The sequence below is a fragment of the Argiope bruennichi genome, chromosome 3, assembly GCF_947563725.1.
Source record: "Argiope bruennichi chromosome 3, qqArgBrue1.1, whole genome shotgun sequence".
NCBI classification, from domain to species: domain Eukaryota; kingdom Metazoa; phylum Arthropoda; class Arachnida; order Araneae; family Araneidae; genus Argiope; species Argiope bruennichi.
The window spans coordinates 137,077,477-137,102,953 of record NC_079153.1 but is presented as its reverse complement, the minus strand read 5'-3'; the positions used below and the strand labels follow the sequence as shown (position 1 = coordinate 137,102,953).

At 27.7% G+C, this 25,477-nt stretch overlaps 1 protein-coding gene across 3 annotated transcripts in view; it reads left to right on the top strand.

Moving 5' to 3' along the window:
* Positions 1-25,477, top strand: part of LOC129962663 (probable phosphorylase b kinase regulatory subunit alpha) — a 40,560-nt gene that overhangs the window by 1,499 nt on the left and 13,584 nt on the right. For 2 of the 3 annotated variants that reach the window (XM_056076556.1, XM_056076557.1), the window contains exons 4-20: positions 5,556-5,638; positions 5,739-5,819; positions 7,317-7,415; positions 7,740-7,781; positions 7,902-8,006; positions 9,757-9,810; positions 10,321-10,443; positions 10,530-10,622; positions 11,274-11,381; positions 11,621-11,699; positions 11,783-11,917; positions 14,012-14,121; positions 14,502-14,646; positions 17,711-17,783; positions 17,918-18,009; positions 18,147-18,329; positions 20,760-21,060. In XM_056076556.1, coding sequence (XP_055932531.1) covers positions 5,556-5,638; positions 5,739-5,819; positions 7,317-7,415; positions 7,740-7,781; positions 7,902-8,006; positions 9,757-9,810; positions 10,321-10,443; positions 10,530-10,622; positions 11,274-11,381; positions 11,621-11,699; positions 11,783-11,917; positions 14,012-14,121; positions 14,502-14,646; positions 17,711-17,783; positions 17,918-18,009; positions 18,147-18,329; positions 20,760-21,060 — 1,906 coding nt within the window. Of the gene's footprint in view, positions 1-5,555; positions 5,639-5,738; positions 5,820-7,316; positions 7,416-7,739; positions 7,782-7,901; positions 8,007-9,756; positions 9,811-10,320; positions 10,444-10,529; positions 10,623-11,273; positions 11,382-11,620; positions 11,700-11,782; positions 11,918-14,011; positions 14,122-14,501; positions 14,647-17,238; positions 17,384-17,710; positions 17,784-17,917; positions 18,010-18,146; positions 18,330-20,759; positions 21,061-25,477 lie in introns of all 3 variants that reach the window. The other variant, XM_056076555.1, reaches the window with a different exon arrangement.

Below are 25,477 nucleotides of genomic sequence, written 5' to 3'. Positions count from 1 at the left end.
TATGTGCATAAAAATACATTAATAAGAATAAAATTAGTTTTCCTTCATGAATTTGTCAACATATATTTAAGAAATGATGGTATTTTTCTGTGATTCTGGCTAAATGAAAATTAAAATATTCTTCCTATACTAAAATGCATGCATTATGCAGGGTGATCAAGAATTAACAGAAGTGTTCGGTAACGTGTTATGTATTGGTCGAAATATTACAAAATTTGGTTACCATACACATTAAAATATGTGGTTTCGATTTATCGAGAAAAAAAATGTCATGAAAAGAAATTTTAGCACTGCAAGCACATAATGTATGGAAAAAGAATACATAACTACCAATGGAAACAGTTAATAGCAACACACCAAATACAAATGAAAAACGTTTATTATAGCAACTTACAAATTTGGCTCAAGGTGACCACCAACTTGATGTTACAACCTGCATGAGTTACACAAGGTTTTTGACGGTTACTCGCAGTATATTGGCATTTATTTTTCTGACATGTAACGTTATTTGATCTTTTGAAGCGGGAATGTCAAGAACTTGTCCTTGATACAAAGTGCCTTTCAAGTGAACCAGAACTGCCTCACAACCAAAAATTTTCAAGGTTCAGATCAGTTAATAGGTGTTATCTTACACGGATAAAATTTCAGGATCTTCTGCATCTTCGAGAACAGAGTATCAGTTTGTTGTGATATTGAATGTGCATTGCTGATAACCTGCTTATTAGCTATCGCCTGATCCATAATGACAGTTGCAGCTTCTTCAACTTGTTCCTGCTTGATAACTTTATGTCCTCGGTCTGATTGCACACCAAGAATTTCTGTTGTTTCAAATCTTTCAACCAATTTTTGTAAGTTAGTTATGGTCATCGGTCCTGTACGTAATTATTTTAACCGCCGGTATTCATGAAGAGCAGCACTGACATTTTCATTCTGCTGATAAAACAATCTGACTAATAAGGCACGTTCAGGTAGTGGCAACGCTATCAACCGGCAAATTCTTGCAGAATGACTTGAATTCCCACAATCCTTCCTTTTATCCTCAATATAGAGTCACAAATTGCCCGTATTTGCAAAATACATAACAAAGTTTTTGATTGCAGTGCCAGGATTCCCCCTATCGGCGTTTTTAGTACTAATTTTTTTTCTTGATAAATCGAAACTGCATATGTGTATGGTGGCCAAATTTTGCTATATTTCATCCAATACATAACATACTACAGAACTCCAAACACCTCCTGTTATTTCTTGATTACCCTGTATCTCTATAATTTTTGAAATATATTTATGTCATAAAATATTTAAATCATTTCAATTTTTTTTTTAATGAAAAAGAAATCTGTTCTATAAGAAGAGTAACTTATAACTGAAATCCATCTCATTAGGTCTTATTGAGAACTTAGAAAGGATTTTGGAAGTTATTAAAACTGCATCTAGTGAGGTGCAAAGTTTTAAGGTTGATATTCAAACAGCTCTTGTCTAACCTTTGAAAAATGACTTATTGTCCAAAAAAACTGTATTTGAAGATTTCATTCTTATAGAATATATTACTTAACTTTTCATTTCTTTCTTTCTTTTCTCTTTTTTTTCTCCCCCCCCCTTTTCTTTCCAATCCTTTGTTGTCTTTTTCATTGGTACAGAAATGAGCTTAATATACTAAAGTCAGTAAATATCATGATTAATAAATACCATGTGTTGTGCAGAAAGTAGCTAGTGATGTCCTAAATAAAGCCTTAAGATACATGAAAATGCTCAAATAAAACCATGCTACCTCATTTAGCTGACCAATGCTCAAAGATATATAGTGTCAACTATAAAGCAATTAACAGGATCTGAATGGCTATTCAGTTTCTTGATTCTACTTATTTGGAAGATCCATATATTATGAATTTGTCCAATTCTTATTCAGTCCTTTCTTTACAGTTTCAGCTATGTGAAGCATCACATTGTCAGTATATTAAATGTTCCAAGTTTATCCTTCTGCCTAATTAAATAGTTCTGAAATTATCCCATTGTATTTTTTAAATAACTGCTATATTTGAATAAAAGTAGGTTTAAAATGCTAATATTCCATATTCTCTACAATAAAAATCTACTTTCAAAGAAAAAATAGTTTGATTTCATAAATTTTTGTTTCTTCTTTCATCTGAGATAATGTGAGTTAAAATTTGACTTTATTATATTCAAAGAGGAAAAAAGCAATTTGTTTGTTGTCTCAAAATGTAATGCTTATCGATTTATTTTCTTCTATGCTGATTATTATTTCAGTTTATTTAGAATATGTGGTTTAATCTCTTGATTTCTCTTTATTCTTTTTAAGTGCTTTTATAGCATGGAATATCTTAAATACTACTGCTATTGAAATGGTCCTATTTTTTTCCCTCTTTCTTAGTTATAATTTCTTTTAAAACTATATCTATATAATAATGATAATATATGTGTTTATCTGTAATGACATTTTTAATCTAATATAAATCTCAGTTGATTTTCTAATATTTTCTTAAATTAGCCCATATTGCTTTACTTTAAAATTTTCTCTTATTTCCTGATATAAATGGCACTTTTTTATTTAATTATTTCTAACATGTGCTCTAAACAATTGATGATTTGTACATTTTCCACAGTCTGAATGAAGGGATAAAAAAATTCTTAACATCTACATATTTTTTTCAGACATCTAAAATTCCCCTCCTAAGTTTACACATGTAAAAGAAATTCCTATCATAGTAAAATCACTGAAAGAAAACACTTCTGTCACTTTGCTCTTATATTGCAATATAAATAGATGTCTTTTTATCATCATTTTTCCAATGTGAAAATTATGTCTGCCATTATGAAATAAATCAAAGTTAAGATTTCAAAAGTTTCTTCCTTTCGACTTTCTTTCGGTTTCTTTCTTCCTTTTCTTCCTTCTGAATAAGAGATATCCTTACATACATATACAGGGTGTTGCCGAATTTAATCGACAAGATTCAGAGAGGCGATAGTAGAGATCTAGAGAATAAAAAATCCCCATAGAAAATAAGGTCCCAAACAATGTATAGTTGAAAAAATTTAGGGAGTCCGAAAATTGTTGGAAATTGTAAAAAATTAATTAGAAAATGAATAACGTATCAATTATTATTATTATTATTATTTTTTTGAGTGAAAGCACATTTTTAAAAGTGATTTATCATGTAGGTAACATGCCGATTTGATAATCCAGACAATAGTAAATTACTGAAAATGAAAAACTAGTGCAAAACTCTTTTCTGCAAATATATTAAAACTTGAAGAAAAATAAAAGCTTGAAAATGTAAGGAATTTTATATTCTTTAATTTGATTTAAGCATGTAGTATGAAAACTATGTAGTTTTTAAGATAATCAAGAAAAATTAAAATGAACACCAAAAAACATCGCTGCAGTACCAGTTTTTGCAGAAAGTGTTGTCTAATTCAAAAGATAAATTCAGAGCAGGGATATTAAGCATTAAGGAGATGGAAAATTATCATAAGACGTACGGCTGCAGGTGACTTTTATTTGGTGAAAATTGCAGAAAGAGATGTCGGGGTAATCAAGCCTGATGAATAGAATGGCCCTGTGAATGCAAGGATTAGGAACGAGGTAGTTGAGAAGAAAAAGCCTTCTCATATATAAATTTTCCATGCGTTCAAGGAAAATAAAAGCAGCGAGCAGTTGTTTATGAGCATTGCAGAATTGATGGTCATTAAACTTACTTCGCAAACAATATGTCAGATTTCACGAATGATAAATATGCTGATATGCATTTGACTTACATTTATTACAGCCCAGAGGATGACAATGGATGCCTAGCACAAGGAATTTATCAAGTGCAACATCTGAGAAGGCATTGTTCGTACCATACCACATTTGCAAACTTCAAACGACGGCTGTGGGAGACGTGATCCTTCAAAATAACTAGGCCAAGGCACGACAAGAACAGAATGTGTGCACACTTGACACAGAAAACAGAGTTTTGCAGTGCTTTGCCAATACCCCATCAACGAGCACACTATCAGTTGCAGTTGAACTGGGTATTCAACATGAAATGGTAAGGTTATGCGTGCTGAAAAAAAGCACCCCTTCCACTTGCAAAAAGTTCAACTCTTATACAATGGTAATTACCCAATGCATTGGAGTTTGCATACTGAATGCTTGATGCCACATAGGAAGGTGCACACTTTTCTGCTAGAATTTTATTCTCAGATGAAGCCTGCATTATGGGAGAAAGGCCCTTCAACAAGAATGATGGACATATTTGTTCATTTGAAAATCCCCATATAAATATGTACAATACAAGATTAATATTAGCATTTGGGCAGGGTCATTTATTAGAACTATTCCTTCAGCTCAAACACCTCATGGCACAATTATCTTGTTTTCTTACAGCACACTCTCCAGATTTACTGCAGGGAACACCGACAATTGTATGCAGAACATTTGGTTAATATATAATGGTGCATTAGCACAATTTAATTGCATTCGTAAAATTTGGACAGGTTGTTTGTGAATGAAGTTTAACTATCATCAATTCTACAATGCTCATTAATGAATACTTCCTCGCTGCATTTATTTTCTTCAAACACATGGAGAATTTACATACAAGAAGGTGTCTTTTTCTCGATTATCTTGTTCCTAATCCTCGCATTCATAGAACCATTCTCTTTGCCAGGCTCATTGTCTTTTTGATGTCTGTTTTTGCGATTTTCTCTGAATAAATGTTGCCTATGACCCTATGTTGTATGATAATTTTTCATCTCCTCAATGCCTACTATCCCTGCTCTGAATTTATCTTTCGAATTTGACAACACGCTCTGTAAATATCGGTACAGGTGTTGCAGCGATGTTTTCTAGTGTCCATTTTAGTTTTTCTTGAATATCTTAAAAGTTTATACTGCATGCTTATATAAAATCAAAGAGTATGAAATTCCTTAAATTTTCAAGCTTTTTTTTTCTTTTCAAGTTTTAATATTTTTGCAGAGAAGAATTTTAAATACTTTTTCATTTTCAGTAATTTACTACCCCCTGGATCATCCAATCGACATGTTACCTAGATGAAAAAACACTTTTAAGAATATGCTTTCACTTAAAAAAAATTCACATTTGAAACATAATTTTTTATAATTTTCAACAATTTTTGACTCCCTATATTTACGCGATTTTCACCTACTAAACGTCGTTTGGGACCCTTTGTACTATGGTGATTTTTTTTATCCTCTTAAATGCTTACCATCATTTCTCTGAAATTGTCAGTGGAATATATATATATTAACAAGGTTTCTTTTTTTTTCCATGTCTAAAAATTTTGGTTGAGACCTTTGCTGTACTATTTGAGGATCCAGATAAGAGATGTGAAATTTAAAAATAATAATATAATCAGAATTATTGCAGCTACAAAAATATATTAATTTTCTGCTCATAGATTCCTGTTTCTTCTTGAAATAACTTATAAAACAGATTGATATTCAAATTTCTTTGGTTTTTTGAATTGCATTCCTAAATACTGGTTTTCATCAAATTTTTATTGTATGTTTATTTATTTGAACTATTCTTTCAGGTTTGCAAATAATTTTTAATTTGGATGAAGTGGCATTTATTCAAAATCTAGTATTCTACATTGAATCTGCATATTGTATTCCAGTAAGAATATTATTGTTATTTTATTTATTTCATTAAAATTGTTCTTGCTAAAGTTCTTTCAATTCTTAAAAATTGATATTAATGTTATTTACTTGTGTAGGACTATGGTATTTGGGAAAGAGGTGATAAAACTAACCATGGTCTTCCAGAGCTGAATGCCAGCTCTATTGGAATGGCAAAGGTAACTTAGAATAAATAAATTTAAATTATAAAAATGCATCTGCTCGTGAATGTTTTTTTTTTTTTTTTCTTCTTTTCCCATTATGATTCTTTGTTGTAGGTGTTTCATGCTTTATATATATATATATTTTTTTTTTTTTGTATTTTTCTGTTCACCTGCAAATAGACAAACTATTAACTAAGTGCGTATCAAGAATTACAGTCTTTCATTGCAAAATTTGCAACTGTGACACAAGATTTTTATTTTTGGCCCAGTTGTATATATTTCTTTACTTGGCATAGTTCTTGTTGACTAATGTCTTTATAAAAAAGTATGTTACCAAATAATAAAAAGGTTTTTTTTTTTTTTTTTTACATTTTATATTATTGAATAACAACAATTATAATACAGTAAACTTTTATTGCTCCTTTCTACATCGACAGTTAAAACCAAGAAATGTTTGTTTTTTAAATTAATCTATGAAATGCATGAAGTTATTTTCTAACTAACAATGGTGTTACTATTTTATAGCAAATAAAATATTAAAAAATATATGAATAAATATAACATTGTTCCTATTTAGTTCTTTTGGTATCATTAGATAGAAAAAATTTATTCTCCACTAAGAAAAATGCATTTTAATATTTTTTGCATTGAATGATAAGTAAATAATAAAAATAAAATAGCATTTTATTTTTCTGATTTTTTATGCATAATTTTTCATTAATATCGTCTAGACATTTTGAATTTTAAATGTTTATTTGAGTTTCAAATTTGTAATTCGAATTTCACAAATTTTTGATGTTTAAATAGCAAAGTTAAGCATGTAATCCGAGATGTGTTTATTGATTTGTCATATACTGATGCTAATGATTAAATAAATCCTTGTGTATAGAATTCTTAAAATTAAGTATAAAAGAAGTAATTAAAACTTTGCCAAAAAAAAAAAAGGATGATTTCAGTAATATAATATATTTTTTTATAATTACTAATATTATTTAAAAGCAATTTAGAAAGTTCTTTTTCATTTCTTTTTGTAATAGTCAATTTTATTCTTTTCTACATAATCTTTTAAAAATAATTAATTTCATATTGTAGTAGTTTTATCTTTTACTTTTTCAGCAGTTTTTCTTATTGCTAGAAATTTTTTATGTGTCATTCATAGATTTCATATTGTAATAAAGACTGATTGTTATATGTTCTAAATTTCTTTTGTGCATGTTTGATGAAAAAAACTAAGGAAAATTTTCTTTCCTTCTTTATACTGATGTGAAAGTAGGTTTCATAAAATATTGCTTCTCAAGGATATTATTTACGTTTCCTTTAATTATTTTATAACATAGATCAGAATATACAACTTTCTTATAAATTTTACTTAGAATAAAGTACAAAAAATAATAAGAATTATTGTTTTTGTTGATAAATATTTAAAGCATATGAAGCATTTATTTAATGCATTAGAGTGATTCATTTCTTTTGAAAACAAAATAATGAATTACTCTGGGCTGATAATTTCAGGCTGCTTTAGAAGCAATGAATGAGTTGGATCTCTTTGGTGGCCGTGGTGGTCCTTCTTCAGTAATTCATGTGCTAGCGGATGAAGCTCAAAAGTGTCACGTAAGAAACATTTGCTCTTTGTAAAATTCAATATAGAAACAAATTTTTATACATTCTCATCCAAATTTTATTTTGAATTCTAAGTAAAAATAATCTTGCTTTTTTTTATATCTGTCTTTATTTTAATTTTGACCATTGAAACTTCATATCTTGCCATAGAAACATATCCACATACACTAATAATAGTAATTTTTTTAAAAATTTAATTTGGTTATGTAAAATGGATATGTAAATTTGATTTGATAAAATTTATTCTGATTTTTTTAATAAAGTTGAATAATTTTCTCATTGATAACAAAGCCAATTAATTATTTTTATTTATAGGCTGTTTTGCAATCCATGTTACCTCGAGAATCTAATTCAAAGGCAAGTTGTTTTTAACTTAACTTTTGAATGAAACTGATTTCTGAATTACATTGATGAATATAAGTTTATTGTACATGGAGAATGCATTTTTGTATGTTACTAAAATATCTTATTATTTAGGAAGTGGATGCAGCTTTATTGTCTGTGATTGGATTCCCAGCTTTTGCTGTGGAAAACCCAGAACTTATAAAATTAACTAGAGATACTATAGAAGAAAAGTTAAGAGTAAGTTCTTTGGAATTATATACTCATTTTGTTGCTATTGTCAAGTTAAATGAAAATAAAACAAATAAACTTTGAAAAATGAAAACAAAAACTTTACTCAATTTACACTGTTAGTTACTGAAATGAATAATTAAATTGTGAATATAATTTAATTTTTATTTTTTCATTTACTTGTAAAAAAGAAAGAAGGAAGCAAAATAAATGCCTGTGTTATTTTAAGGGAAAAAAGCGCTGATGTATACACATATACAGACACACACAGAGGGAGATGCACAATCTTTGGTTTACATTGTGATCAAACGAGAAACGTATGTACTATGCTGTTCTAATTAATTGGTACAAACATGTTTTTCTTGTTTGAGTTGGTATGTAATTACCAGTGATGTCCCGAAGCACCTGAAACAAGTTATATCTGCCTAGAGGTAGTGTGACAGATCGACCTTGAGTATAATTTACTCGTTGGGCTGGTTTTAGTGTATCTATAGTTCATTTGTGAGAATTTCAGCGTGGTTATAATTTTCCATTCTGTGTAACACGTTTTACTTTTGGTTATTCAAAGATGGATATTACTCTGAGGAAGTATTGATGACACTTTAATGGCTGTAAGAGATATAATTACGGCAGTTGGTGTGAGAAAATTAAGTGTTTCCAGAATTTTAAGAACATTGCAAGATTCTAGATCATCGTCTCCAAAGAGAAGATGAAAATGTAGGCCCAAACCAAAAACTAGTCCAAAAATTGATAAAATTCTAAAAAAAAAAAAAAAAAAAAAAAGAACTCCAAGAAAGACAAGCACAGAACTTTGAAGAGATTTATTGGATTATGGTGTTGAAGTGAGAGCCTCAACTGTACAAAAAAGGCTTCTGGAAATTGGCCTTAAGGCAACATGGCTGAGGGAAAAAAACCATTTCCAACTCAGAAAGTGATGAAAAAACATTTAACATGGGCCAAAAAATATTGATCATGTAAACATTTGATAGAACATTTTGGCATTATTTGACCCCTTTTCATACTTCAAAATTATTCCAGACTTTTATGGTTGATTGGCCTGGTAATTCACCAGACGTAAATCCAATTGAGAACTTGCGGCATATTCTCAAGAATCATTTGTCTAAGATGTATTGCATGACAACAGAACAAATGATAAAAAGTGGTTACGCGATGATGGTCAAGAAAATGTGCATTACTTTAATGAGGTCAATGTCAAGATGTATTAAAAAGGTTAATTCTGCTAAAAGAGGACTTTTTGCATCAACAATCTTAGTTTAAAGTGCTAAAAATTCAAATAATAATTTCTGCATCCAAAGTTTAAAGAATTAAAAAAAAAAAAAACTATTTCAAATGTTTATTGCTTTTTTGTTATTTCACTGATCTGTAAGTATTTCAAACTTTAATGTAAAATAATAGACAAGATAAGTTGAGTTATTATAAAATTAGTATTATTTATTTTCTAATCAAGATTGTGTTTTAAATTAATTTGTTGAATCTTGTTTAACTTTGGTGTTTCATAAAAATCAATCTTTAAACTGACTGCCGGATTTTGGAACTGACATTTAAAGCTTTTAAGCACAAGAAAAATAAAATTCAACTGAATGAAGGTTTTTTTTTTTTTTTTTTGTATCGTTTTATGAGTAATAAAATCAGATCTGCTTTGTACATCATTGTAATTTTTTGTTAAGAAAAGTAATTTCTTTTAAGGATACTGTAATTGAGATATTTAAAATTTATAACTTGTAATTTTTATTTTTAGGGCAGATATGGATGTCGTAGATTTTTAAGAGATGGTTATAGAACTGCTAAAGAAGTAAGTATTTACTTTTTATCAAACTTATTTTAACTTGGCTATTATAATTATTAATTGGGCCATATCATTATTAACTGGGCCATATTGGCTTGTTTTAAGGATTTTGAGATTAATACATATGATTAATTTTAAATTGCAAAGGAGATAATGTGCAATGATAACGATGACACATTTTTGTTCTTTGTTAAGCCATGACCTTTTTCCCATTATAAGCAACTTGTGAGCTTATTGTTCATATTGATTAACCATGGTTACTACACTACCTAATTCCACTGATAATTTGGATGTATTTCTTTTTTTCAATAAAATGTAAACAGCTCCTTCTCTGTTTTTCTTCTCACTTCTAATTCTGTAAAACCAGTCCCTCCTAGTTCATGCATAAAAGCACAGAGAGTTTCTATTTGTTAGAATAGACAGTAAGTGTAATTCTCTCTTGCAATTAACTGATTTTCAAATGGCTAAACTTTTTATATAAAAAATACAGTTCTAGTTTATTTATTTGTTTTGCAGGATTCTAAAAGACTGTATTATGAACCATGGGAATTAAAGGTTTTTGAAAATATTGAATGTGAATGGCCGTTATTTTTTTGTTACTTCATCATTGATGCTTGCTTTCGTGGGGATAGAGAAACTGTAAGTAAAAAAAAAAAAAAAAACTTATATGAAAAAAATAGTTTATTAAAAAAAAATAATAAAAAAAACCTTTTTTATATGTCCAGGTTGAAGAATATTCAGAAGCTTTAGATTGTATATTAATAAAAGAAAATGGTTTGAAGCTTGTTCCTGAATTGTATACTGTACCAGAGGAAAAAGTATGTTTATTATGTTTTCATTGTAAATTCCTTATTATGCAGAATATCGGAGGCAAAATTATCTCAAAATAAGGCTTATACCATAAGAATAATTCAGAGCTACATATTGCATTTGTATTTAAAGAAGGCAAGTCTTCTAAATTTCTTTTTTAGGTGATAAAATTCATTGTAAACAACTTTGTGTATGAACAAATAGTAATTAACTTCCTGAATACATTTATGATTTTATTAAATTAAACTCTGTAAAAATGCATAATTTCAGATATTCTAATTTGGAATTTTTTATTGTTACATAAATGCTTTAATAATGCTGAATCAAAAATGTCCAATGCAAATATGCCTGTTAATCGAGTATCCATATCCTGATTGGTAATCAATGAATGACAATTTAAAAAAAACAACCCTAAGTATTTATTGACTGAATATATTTGCAGTCTTGCTAGCTCAGATTAAAAGAAAGAAAGAAAAATTTGCAGCATCCTCTTATTGATGATCCAAAACTATCACAATAATTCTTGTATGATTTTCTCAGTATAAAAATAACATTAATGGTAGTCAACTGCTAAGCTTTTTGTAGCTAGGAGAATCTATATTTAACCACTTAATAATTTACTATATTTACTTATTTCATTTTTAAAAAATCGATTTTAGGTGGATTTAGAATACCAGAATCCTCACAGCCAAGAAAGAGTAGCCATTGGCCAGAAACCCTTCATATGGGCACAGTCTTTATATATTGTAGGGAGGCTTCTACAAGAGGTCAGTGTGAAAAATTTGCATTATTTGTTTGCTTGGCATATAAACATCATAAATATTTTCTTCAAGAGAAAAATTCTTTGTCTTACTCCTAAAAAGAAAACTTCAATTTATTAAATTGAGTTATATATTAACTCCTCTTCCATCCTGATTCTTTGCTTCATTTAATAATATTCCTTTTAAATATTTAAATTTCTATAAAACAACATGTATAGCACCTCTAATTTTTTTTTTTTCCCTAGGGTTTTCTTGCTCCTGGTGAATTGGATCCTCTGAATAGGCGACTGTGTTCTGAACAAAAACCTGATGTGGTTGTACAAGGTAAAACAGTAATTACACTATTATTAATAAATAATTGTGAATAACTAAACTTACATAATTTAATTTTATTTTATTATTTCCAGTTGTGATATTAGCTGAGGATTTCTATGTCAAAGAAAAACTCAAGAACCATGATATTTATGCTCAAACAATTTCAGAAGTAGCACCTGTTGAAGTACAACCTGCCAGGGTTCTAAGTCATATTTATTCATATCTAGGTAAATATTACGATAACTTAAATAAGTAAAAGGGTAATTCTGTTTATATGATTTCAATTACGTCACATTTCTTTATGTTGCAACTTTTTAAAAAATTGTAAAAAAGTAAATCTGTAAAAAGTTTTTAATAAAGGAGGAAAGAATTTTTTAAGTTCTTTATTTTTATTTTATTTAATTTTTTTAAACGTTTAAGTAGTTTAAAGAAAAGTAAAATAATCATAAAAATGTTATCTGCCCACTTGACTTTTTGTGATTCTTTTAATATTCTTATTTGATGCCTAAATATTATAATTAGAAGTTCAGTTGAGAAAATCATAGGTTTTATTTTATCTGTAATTTCCTTTGTGAATTTAGTTTCTACCGGATTTAAGAAAGATTTTTTTAAAACTAAATTTAGTAATTAAGTGGCTGGCTTCCTGGCTTAAAGGTAGTGTGTCTTCCCCGTGATCTGGGTGTCATGGTTTGGGCATGGTTGTTCTTCCCCTATGTTCTGTCTGTGAAAGAGTCTCCCTCTCCCTCGTAAAAAGGGGTTGTGCAAGTGAGTATGTGAGTGTCGTCTTCCTATGAGCTAGAAATCAAACTTCTACCCTCAGATGCTCAGGGGTCTTTACCCTCAGAAGCTACTGCACCCCATTTCCATGGTAACGGGGATACAGCATCATCATTATCAGTAATTAGTAAAATTTGTTGTTGAAATATGTGATATCCAATAATGAAATCCAATATGATATGAAACTCAATAATGAAATCCAATATGATATGAAACTCAATAATGAAATTCAATATGATATGAAACTATTTGTTTTGTTTTTTTAATGTCAAAATGTGATTGTTTTACTCTCTTAGAGCATAAAAATAGTTATAGACTTACAAATAGAATAATAAATTGACTTTTAAACATTAGCTATATGCTAAGATCAGAAAGGATAAATGGGGACTGTGACAATAATACATGCTGATGGAACCATAAGTAGCTGTGAAGTATATACCATCTTCAAAGCACTCCAGAGGAAGACTAAAAACATTTTCTTGTTTGTTTGTTTTTTAATATTATTTTCTAATGTTTGTTTACTTTAGCTCCAATCTATAAAAAAAGAGTAAAGCTCAAACTTTTCTGTTATTTTCCTCCTGGAGTAATTAGAAACATTCTTTTGTAGTAATAAAAACCTACATTTTTTGCTTTTGGACTAATCTATTATATGATAAGAAGTAATATTAAAACTAGGGACATGGTATCCAATAATATTTTTTATTTTGTGTAACTAATAGTTGACATTTAAAAAATATATATCTTGCAATTTATATACATATTACCTTTCATGAATGAAAACTGATGATTAATAGCGATTTGATGCTTTTTGATACCAAGTATTGGAGGGGGGGGGGGATACAAGAAAGCTGATGTGAATGAGAAAAAAATATAATGCTGATTATCTGAAGATGATGATTTTGATTCTTTTCTGTAAGAAATAGAGGTTTTGAATATGACGGAAGTGACTTTTCTTGAAACATCCAAAATTGATTTTTCAACAAATATGTATATTTTAATTGATTATGTTGAAAGTAACAGATGAACTCCAGTTATTCCTAAGCCTGAGGGATTGATAGAGATGACTGTTATTAGGAAATGTATCAAGTTTGAAGAACACCTGTTTGATTAAATAAGTTTGTTTTCTTTTTAACCCTTAATCTGGAATAATTGGGAACATACCAGTGTAGTTAAATGTTGCTGTAATTTAGACTGGTTAATTCATAAATTGATTTGGAGACAAAAAGATTCTTAAATAAATTTCCAAACATGATTCTCACATAAATTATAAACTTTTCTTTCCTTCTCATATAATCATTTCAAATCGAAGAAAATGACAAAATTTGCTCTGAATTATTCTAACTGTCCCTAACTTTTTAATTTTAATTATGCCCAACACTTTTCAATTGATCCAGCTGATTGATTTCTCTGAGGTACCAATCTTACTTCACCAATTAAATATTTATTAAAATTATTTGTAAGTTAAAAATGTTTCATATTTCTGTATAGATATAAATTAATTTTTTATTAATCACTATGTTACATTCACTTTTTTATATTTAAAGGTAAAAACAAGAAACTAGGTTTATCAGGTCGATATTCAAGAGAAGTAGGTCTTCTGAGTACCAGCAAACTATATACTTTACAGGATCGCATATTTGCATTTACACCTCAGGTAAAATAATCAAGCAACAAATCAAGTGTGTTTTTAAATTTATTTGTTCTTAAATCAAGCAATGACAATGAATTTAGTTTTCAATTTTTTTAATGAATAACATTCTATTCCATAGAAGTAAAATAAGCTTACTATAGAATGTTGCAAATTTAGTCCAAAGTATTTTTTTCTCTGTTTCTCCTCCCTATTCCCAACATTTCTATTATTTTTAGTGCAATTATATTGCACTGAAATCTTATCTTTCTTATTTTGAACTTTTTATTTTTATTTTGAATTTCTTTAATTTTTAGATATATTTTAAAACTACCAGCTCATATCTTTCATTTAATACTTTCATATATGTATGCTATATTCCAATCTCTGTTGTTACCTAATTATAGTTTGTAGATCAACAACAGTTTTATCTTGCTTCTGACACCGACCTTCTGATCGATACATTCAAGACTGAAATAGCATTTCTGAAGACAAGTTGGCACATGCTGGGTCGACCCACTGTTGTCTTAAATTTACAGAAATCAATCATAGGTGGGTTATATCCCACAGTGGTTCAGAAATTTTTTTTATTTTTATAATGTTTCTGACTAACTATTTCTTTTGTCTGTATGTGCATGTAAATATCTAAGGTTTGCTTTATTATAATTAGTTCCAAAGTTTAACTAAGCATGGTCTTGCTTTTCCTTTTCTTTTCTTTTCTTAGATTCTAGCAGTATGATTAGAGGCTTCCTTATTTTTCTTTTAAAAATTGTGGTTTCATAAGAATTTTTTTTAAAAATCATTATCCACTTTTTCTGGAGAACACATGAATTGTCATTCAGTTATTAAATAAATATTAATAAATTGTACTGCATTGATATGAATGCTAAATTTGAGTGCTCATATTTATACAGTTCAGTTTATATATTGTTATTTTATTTTTCATCTTATGTTTTGTTGTTATCTAAATTATTATTACATTCTATAAGAAATCTACATAAAATGATTTATTTAAGTTACATTTTTGGTAATAAAGTTTTATTTTTTTAAATAAAAATATCAGAAATGATTAAAAATGTCTAACTTTATTAAATATTTAATATGTTATTTTACATTGCGTTTTTCATTTGTAGTAATTTTTTAAAAAGAATAAATAAGTTACTTCCATGTTCAAATTTTTTTTTGTATCAGTAATGGTAAAAAAAATTATATTGGGAGAAAAGCAATCAGACTGCATGGATTTTATTTTGCATGCAGTCTGATAATGATTTGTGATATCTTTGAATGATTTTATGTAGAAAATGCTTTGAATGCTTTTTCTGTTTATTTTTTTGAAACAATCACAGAATTGAAACAACAGATTACAATTTTTTTGCACTTTTACATACATTTTTAATGTACAAAATCTGTATCTTTAAATCAAAATTGTATCTTCATTTAATAAAATCGAATTTTTAATATGAAACAAAATGCATAGCCTCATTAAGAATCCTTAAAACTGCTTATTTTTATTGATCCTTATGTAAGGGTCTTATAAGTGCTCATTTTTTTATGAATATATATATATATATATATATATATATATATATATGATCACATTACAAAATATGATAAGTCTGCTCGATTATATGACTGCATTTTCAGTTTCTTTATGATGTCTGATTTATTATTTTTCAAAGGGACTTGAAAAATCTGGTAGTCTATATAAAGGTTTTATCTCTGTTTAGGGAATTACTGTTAATATGAGAAAAGCATATTTCTTTCATTTACTTTATCTCTTCTCTTGCCTAATTTTGCTTGTTAATTTCTTCTTTTTAGGGATAATTTTATGCATTCAAGTAAAACCATATAATTTTAACAGTGACTTCTGTTCCTCATTATTTACTTTTCTATAATGGTTTGCATATATATATATATAGAGAGAGAGCATATTTTAATTACATTTCAATATCATTTAGCAAATCACCAATTGTAATTCATTAAAACTAAAACTGCAAGAAATTTTTGTGCATAAAAAGTTTTGGAGCTTTTAAACTATAAGTAAGGAAAATGTGCATTTAATTCACTACAGATTTAAAAAAGTACATACACTGAATGATTCAAAGCTTCCAAACATAAAAGTAAACTAAAATGCTCTTAGTGCTGCAAAGTTACTTGTAGGTCATTACTTTTTTTCCTTGCCCAAAATATCAAATTTAAAAATATCCATGTTTTATTGTATTGTATATGAAGTATTCAAAGAGAAAAATTATAATCATCAAAAAAACATCAAGTTTGAATATTCACCCAATTTCTGGGATTCAGACTTCTGAAAAAAGATGTAGATACTATATTTTTAAAATCTTGATTATATGTGGAGCTTCCATTGATAGAATTTAGGCTAGAAAGTTTAAAACCTCCTATCTATATTTGTTGCTGCAAGAAAAGTAACAAACCATAATTTTTCTAATCTAATAAACACTCTGCAAAACCATTAGAATTTTCTTTAATCAGTTTGGGAAAAGTGTAATTACTAATTAAATTTCTGAGAGAAAAAAAATGAAGCTACCTTAAAATACAAAGAAACACAAACAGTGCTATAAAAATGTAATTTAAACGATTAGTAAAATGTGAATAGAAAATAAGGGGTAGTTAATCAAATTTAGTTCAAGAATTGATGATAAGTAGTGATGGTAGTAGTTCACAGGTAAAGTAAACTTGAGGAGCTAAAGGTAAAAAGGGAAACCTATTTGAATGTAAAAACTAGAACATTGCCATGATCGTTTAATTGTTATAAGCTGTGTTGCCAATATGCATTTTTATTCGTTTATTAATATGGATAATTTTGCAAAATAGTAGAATCTAGTTCCCATATTTCTATGATGGTATAGTGATTGAATGCTGAATTAATAAAAATGTAGCCTTTTATTTAATTTTTTAATTCCTATTTTTCATATTAAAAAGATGTGAAATCTGTTTTGTGCAATTGTTGTGCTTAGTCTCTAGAAACTCTGAAGACTTCAGAAACATTTGTTAATTCTAATTATATATTACTAAGAATTTTTGGAAAGAAAATATCTTACAAACAGAAGAATATATATGAGAATAGAATTTTGATTTTTCTGCATGAATTTATGTTTTACATTCCATCTGTTTTGCATGTAGAATCTTGACAGAGAAGACTTTTATCTAGTTAATGATATAGAACTCCTTGCAAGTACTTTGCGGTCTGATATAGCATTTTTAAGAACAAATTGGTTAATGCTTGGTCGCCCTACCATGTGTTTGAAATTTCATCGTTACTATTTGGGTATGTTTGATTATATAGCATAATATTTTGTTTTTTCAATAATTTTTGTTTGGCTGTATCAAATCATGCATTAGTGTTTTTTGTCCATTTCTGCTTGATATCCCTGCATGCTGCTTAAATTATAATTGAATGCTGCTTGAATTTAATTTTATGCACACTTTATTTTCCATACATATGTTTATGTGACTTCATAATTCCATTTTTATTTTTCAGGTTTTTTACTTGTATTTTCAAAAACTCTAGTTATTATTGTCAGATTAAAAATAAAATTTTAAACATTTTTTATTTAAATTCATGTGCTAACATTTTTTACTATATATCTTTTAGAGCAAGATAAAGTGCCATTAGCCATGATATCCACAATTAAGAAGCTCAAAAGTGGTTATATTAATGGAACAAGGCGAGTTTTTCTTTTAAATTAAAAATAAAGTCATTTTCATATTATCAGGTGCATATTATTGAAATAAATATATATATATTTGTATTTTTTCTGAAATGAAAATTTGCTTTGAATATTTGGAATTTTATTTCCAGAGTTGCTCTTGGTACTTTGGAGGATTTTCAAAGTACATCTTGTATTACAAGTCTCAGTTTTTTGCACAATCAGGAAGAAGGAGACCCAGAAAGTATGTTTTTGTTTATGAGCATCATTTTCGTTGTACTTTTAAAAACATATTTATGCTGAAGATTCCAATATATTTTTATTGTGTTTTAAAAATCTGAAATATGAGTCCAGATTAAAGGTTTACACTCTTAATTTCAGGTCTGAATTCAAGTGTAAGGGAGTACCTAGAAAAAGAATTGAATAAATGTTTTCTTCGGCCAACATTACCATATGGTGCAATGGCTGCTAAACGGAAAAAAAGCTCAATGCGATCAAGGCGATCTGGTGTCAGTGGCATTATTAAGCGAACAAGATCTATTCAAGTTGATAAATATGATCCAGGTAAGAAAACTTCCAATGAAAAAGGTAAAAATTTGTTCATTTTCCATGTAAATTTTATATTATGTCTTTTTCTTCGAAATTTTCAATAATATTGCTTAATTAATAAGGATTTTTTCCCTTGAAATCTCTTAGGTGCCATTTAAATAAATTATGCATTAAATACTGTGGCCATATATGTGTAATTTTGAAGCTTTAATACTGTGTCAGTTTTTGGAATTTTTAATGCCACATACAATGTTGATTAAGGATACTTTATTTAGCTGATGTCTTGTTATTTTACAGTTTAGTAATGGAATTCTTTTTGTTGAAAATATAGAAATAGATTTCAAAATTATTGCGTGAATTTTTGCATAAACTTGTGTTCATCTTAGTTTATATTTGTATTTATGGTATTTCTGTTGCTTGAAGAATTATTCATGTTTATAAGCATTCAAAACTAATTTGAAATATTGTTGGGGCTTTTCAGTAGAATCTATACTAAAGGACTGCAGGTTTGAGACTGGATTATGAACATCATGTGTATTTAATCTATCAAGAATTACTTCTCTTGTGAAGATTTAGAAATGAATTACTGATCCCAAAGATACTTTACTGTGGTCATGATGTAATGTGTCAAAGTTTATCCAAAAATAGCCCTTTGCATCTCCAAAATGAGATTTGAATGTAGCTAAATTAGACAAAGAATTATTTTTGAGCTTTTATTCAGCTAGTAAATGAAAAAAATACCACCAAAAAATTAAATTATTTTAATATTGGAATTTTTAAAATAAAGGTTTTAAAGTAAAATCATTCAAAATTTGTTTTTCAGGTTCCAAAATGTTAAAGTTGCTGTTGCAGAATACCGCATTGTATAATTCTGCTATTTAAACTTAATTGTACATCTACCTTTTATATGTGTACACATAAGAGATTGTCTTTAAGAACTGCAATTAAAAGATCTATTTATGTATAAATTATGTATTTGCATATATATAACCATGTTTGATACATTTTTTGTTGTTATTTAATATGATATATACAAAGTGTACTAAAATTTATATTTATTTTACAAATTTGTGCTTCTCCTTGGGAAGAAAAAAAATGTGAGTGACATTCCAAAGCACTTTCATTTTCCAAAAATGTAGTTCTTATGCAATTTTATAGGGTATTTATTTTATTAATATGATTGTATAAAAAGAATTTTTAGCTAATTCTACCTGCAGATATATCATTTTTATTTTTGCTATACTCGGGTATTATTAGTCAGATACTATTAGGTAGTACAGAAATTTAAAAATGAGAGTAAATCTCTCACATAATGAAATTTGATGGTAATATATATCAAGGCTTTTTAATGCAAATAGGGCCATGCTAAGCATTGCTGGATATCCTAAAATATTTACAGTTTCAAAATCTTTTTCTTTTTAACACACTTTAGTATTTAAAAGTAAGCAGTTTAGGTTATAATCTTTATTTAGTTATGACAGTATTCTTTATTTCATTAGAATTTAGTGCATAATTATTTCAAAATCAATTAAAAAATCTTTTTTCATATATGAATGTTTTATTTTATTATTTTTCATACATTTATTATAGGCTGTAGTAATTAGTAATCAAAGTTGTGGTTTCAAAGCAGAAAATCTCAAGACTAGAAACTTAAATCTACCAAAAGAAAAAGAAAAAAGCATATTATTGGGGACTGGCTTATTGAGGATTCGTGCATGGGGAATGAAACGTCAAGATTCTAATTTCTTTGATGGGTATTTAATAGGGATAGGGGCTGACAGTTCATTATGTGTCCTTGTCGTCCGATCACATTTTAAAATTATGTGGTCCATCCCAAATAATCGTCCTGTTATTCAAAATGAAAAGTAAATATCAGTAAATAAACTTCTTTTTATGTTTGACCCAATTTTTTTTTTTTTTTTTTTTTTTTTTTTGGCTAAAAATAGAGTTTAGAGTTAAAAAATTTTTAAGACTGTATGTATATTAACAGTTTGTATATCATTTTTTATGAGTTTAGAACCTGTATTTTGCTTAACTGTATGAGGTGCTGTACTTACATATTTTTTTTTCTTTTCATTAATATCATTCAGCAGTATTTTGACTAAAAATAAAAAAGAATAGATTTCTAGATATAACACAGATATCTTTATATTATATTTTGTAACTAAATAGATTTTCTTTCTGAAGTCCCCATTGTTTCAATTCAGCTCTAAAGAAACCCAGCTAGTTTTTTTATTAAAATATTCCAGCTTTTGCTTTTTAATTAAACCCCTTTTATTGTTTTCTTTATTTTTTTTTAATTTAAATTCTCAAATGATGAAAAAGATCAGAACTTGTTTTTTGCTGGTTCAGAGAATGCATATAATTGTGACACAATATAAATTAAACCTAATGATATTAATAAATGTCTTGTTAAAATGACCAAAAAATGTTTTTATTTTTCAGATTTAGTTAATTTACGGGAACGCTATGAGAAGATTCACAGTCCACCACCTGTTTCACCTGGCCTTGAAGGCCTCTCTGTCCATTCGGAATCTCCTTATTCTTCTCCTACAGGGTCTGGAGGAAGAACACCTTCACCCTCTGTAGAGCATGATGAAGTTGATAGTTGGAATGCTTCTCGTGTTCGTACTTTGTCTGATAGACAGTATGATAATGTAAATGACGAAGATTTGGTGATAATGTTTAAAGAAACAGAGTCTTTAGAAGAACAAGGAGATATCTTACATTATTTAGTTGGAAATAGGTATGATATTTTATTAATTTAAATAGTTGTTTTATATTAACAACCTTTTTAATAATAATTATGCTCTGCAGAATTACAAACATTATTTAATCCCTATGTGACATGGCAGATAGTTGTGAAATGAAAAATATTATCGTATGACAAATATTTTATTCAAAATTAATGTAACTGGACTGGATCTTAACTTATCCGGACTTAATAACTGGAAATACATTAATAAAATCTAATATTAAAAATTGGAAATCTTTTCTGTGTTTATTTCCTGCAATTTTCAAGTGTGAATTTTGCATATTACTTATATATGTATCATGGACCCTAGCATAATAAGTGAAAAAAATTAATAAATTCTGACAATATTTTACTTTAACATTCTGTGCATATAAAAGGCAGTATTTGTGTATGTATCCATTATACATTAAAAAAATTACTGGGACAATTTACACAGATTTTTTTTTTCAAAATGATCCACATTGACTGGAAACATTTTAAAATTTGACTGGAAACATTTTAAAATTATTAAAATCCTCAATTTGTTTCGTAAAAAGCAAATTATTATATTGTTATTCTAATAACATAATATCAATAGTGGTATCACTATCATTTGAATGTAGATGGTGCCTCTAACACTACTTTTCACATCGAAATTCACTAGATAAACAATGTTGTCACACATGTGTGGATGCAAGTTAGAATGCTATTTTATTTACTTCTGAATTTAACTAGCTACAAAATTAAGAAATGCTCAATTTTTATTGAAAGCATATTTTAAAAAAAATTCTACTGAGTACAAAAAAAAAAAAAAAAAAAAAGAAGCCAAATCTTCATACTTTTGTAGTCAACAATGAGAGAGCTGTCATCCTTGAATAGGAGTAGCGTGTCTTCCCCATGACCTGTTCGTCCCCTTTGGGCATGGTTGTTCTTCTTCTGTGTTCTATCTGTGAGGTGTGTGAACATGACTCCTGTAAAAAGGGGCTGTGCAAGCAAATGTGATACATGAAGTAGCTAAGTCATACTCTTGTCCCTAATTGGTTCTACTGAAAAAACAAGAGACACTCACTCTACTTAAGTCGCTAATAAAGCTGTAATTGCTGATAAAACTGATAAAGTGTCATAAGTAGCAATAACAACACAATGGAGTAAGAATCAAGAATGAAATATCTACAGCAATAATGGAAACGATTTGAGTTTTGTTGCAACAAAATATGTATAAAACGTATGTTGATGAAAATCCACCTGGATTTGTTAATCGCCATTTGACAACAATTATCAATTTGGATTGTTTATATATTTGAATTGACGGAAAGCCTGAGAAAAATGAAATTTTTACTTCATTTCAGATAGTTGGAGCTAAATGAGTTTTTAAGTTGCACACTTTCAATTATATATTGAATTTAAATTCTGAAATTCAGCTCCAACCAAAGATCTGTGCAATGGAACTCAATTAACAGTAACCACTATTACAATGTAACGTTATACTCAAAATACATTGATTCTACTAATGGTGAAATATATTTTATTTTATAAATATTTCTCATTCCTTCTGACAGCAATATACCATTCAAATGCAAACTAAGACATTTGCCCTTATTTGATAATAATAATAATAATTAAAAAAAACAATAAAAAACATTTGACAAAATTTGTTTGATTTTGATGATTTCTATTTTTATTCTAAAAACTTATACTGGTTCTCTGTAGAGTGACTATTTTTGCACTATGTAGAGTAACTATTTTTTAAGTAGAGAAACAGTGAACTGCATATACCAAAAAGTTTTAAATGTGTGATTTCTCATAGGTGCAAATAAACGTGATTTTTTTTGACATCTTAATGTTATATATTTTTAATTTATTTTTAACATTCATTATTTCTCTGCTAGCAGAAAATTTTAATTTTAAAAATTGATGTTGTACTTTTTAATAATTCTCGTAAAATTAATGAATAGTTACATATGTAGTTTCAAATAATTTAAATTTACTTTTCAGGATTAATGCAATTTTCCTTTTACTAGCAGAATTTCTTTTACTAGTAATTTCCAATTACTAGCAGAAACACTTAACTGTATAATAGGGTAAAATGAAAATAGCCTTAAAATTTATTTATTTTTTAGATTTTAGTTTGGTAATAATGCAGAAAAATTGTCTTTTAGGTTCAAAAACAATATTTAAAAATTTGTTTGCAATATTACAGTATCTTGAGGTGCCACAAATTTTTAGTTTTAAGTCTGCAATTAAGCACAGAATTAAATATAAAAATGCAAAGATCACTTAGAAATGTTTCAATATCTCTTTATATAGATTTCTTATATTATTATAAGAATCAGAATAACAATAAATGTCAAAATAAAATATGTCGTTTTAATGAGAAAGTTAAATAAATTCTTATGTCAAGGAGTTAAAGAACATCTCCACCCTCAAACTTCATTTTGAGAAAAATTGCAAAATATGAGACCAAGCCTTCAACTCAACAACTGGGTTAATATGCAAGCTTTAGCTAAATATTCAGAAAATTTTACTATTATTATACATTTAGAATTTTAAGTCCTTAAAAGCTGCTTATTTTTGTTAATCCTTTTATATAAGGGCCTAAAGTGTTTATTATTTTCCCCATTTCTGATAAGTGGGGAGGACATTTCACCACTTTATAGAACCATGCTAGAACTGGAATCTCAATGAATCTGGAAGTTAAAGGAAAAATTTTATCTGTTTATCAAAATACTGATAATAATGGGAAAATATACACTTTTAATTTATTTGATTCTTCTTCCAGCTGCTTTTGCTTATTTAGATGGGGGAACAAGCTTTTCTTTTTAGGAATTATTTTATGTATAAATGTAAAACCACTTTAGTTTTTAATAATAACTTCAGCTTATTGTTGCTTTTTTTTTTTTGCATATGTTTATTTTTTTGTAGAGCATTTGTACTTACATTTTAATATCATTTAGTGAATTGCCATTAGAGAATTCTTAACTTTTTTTACTTCAAGTCATTTTTGTGTATAAGTTAGAACTTTTTAACAATATGTTGAAAAATGTATATTTAATTCAATTTGGACTTTCAAAAGTCCAAAGGGAATCTTATACATAAGCACTGAGTCTTAGACATGAGCATTTTGTGCTTTGCTGCATAACACTCATTTTAGAAGCTTTTTGGCCAGTCAACTAAATGCAAAATTTGTGACAGGCTACAATTTTAGAAACATGATATTTTGTCAAATTTCATTTATCTCAGTTGCTGTTTTATTGTGGTGGTGTTGTTATAGTGTTTAAAACTTTAGTCAGAACTATATGTTGAATTTTACTGATGAGGCTCTTTGAGTTTTGAAATTATCGTGTTCACTTGTTGAGACAAAAAAAAAAAAAAAAAAAAAAAAATCTTAGAAATGGATTTTGTTGAAAATTTGATAGAAATCTGCAAATTTGTTACAAAGAAATTGTAGTTCAAAGCGTTTTTGAGGTATTGTGTTCTCAGACAGACAGACATTATTAAAAATGTGTTTTTTGGCAGTTTAAATCTGGAAGATTGGATAAAAGCACAAACACGAATTTTTAGTTGATTACAATTCATTCTCTTTAAACAACTTCATATTCAAGAAAGTAAAAAATGAATTTCATTTGCATTAATTTAGTCCAGTATGTTTTGGCTTGAGTAACAAATTATCTACAAGTTATTTACAGTACCATGAACGTTTTACTTTATTTTTATTTTAGGAAGCCTTGAATCATTCACTCTGAAAATAAAAATCTGAGTACTCATGGCTTTCATGGCCCTACTAAAAGTCCATTAATTTTTAGGCTGGATAGAAGAATAGTAATACCTTTATTACAGAGTATGCAAAAAAGTCTTTGTGAGACTTCTGCAGTTTTTACTTGTATTGTTGAGCTTATTTAGCTATTTCTTCAAATACATCAGAATGATTATCTTCCTTTGCTTTTTTATGCATCTGATAATTCATAAGGTAATAAATATATGATTGTATTTTTTTTTTTTAATTTTGAAAGAAAATTTCTTAATTGAAGCTATTTTTTCAGAAAATTCTTATTCGTTTAATTTTTCTAATAATACATTATATTTTGAAATTTATAAAGTAAGTGCAGGTATAATTGGAAACAAAGTATCACAAATCTTATATTTCACAATAGAATTATTTGATGAAATTATGTGCTTATGAAGCATGATTGTTAGTAGCTTGTTTAAAAAACATTGGAATGCATAATGAACAGATTTCCAGTAAATTATGCATTGGTAACAAAACATTGTTTTGACAGAAAATAAGCCAGTGTGAAACGAAGAAATATTTCTATATTGTGCTTTCATCAGAAAGAATAAAAGAATAAAAATGTCATTTGGAAAAAAATGTTAAACAAATTTGTATTATTCAGAACTTACTCTCTTCACTTATGTAGAAAATGAACAGATT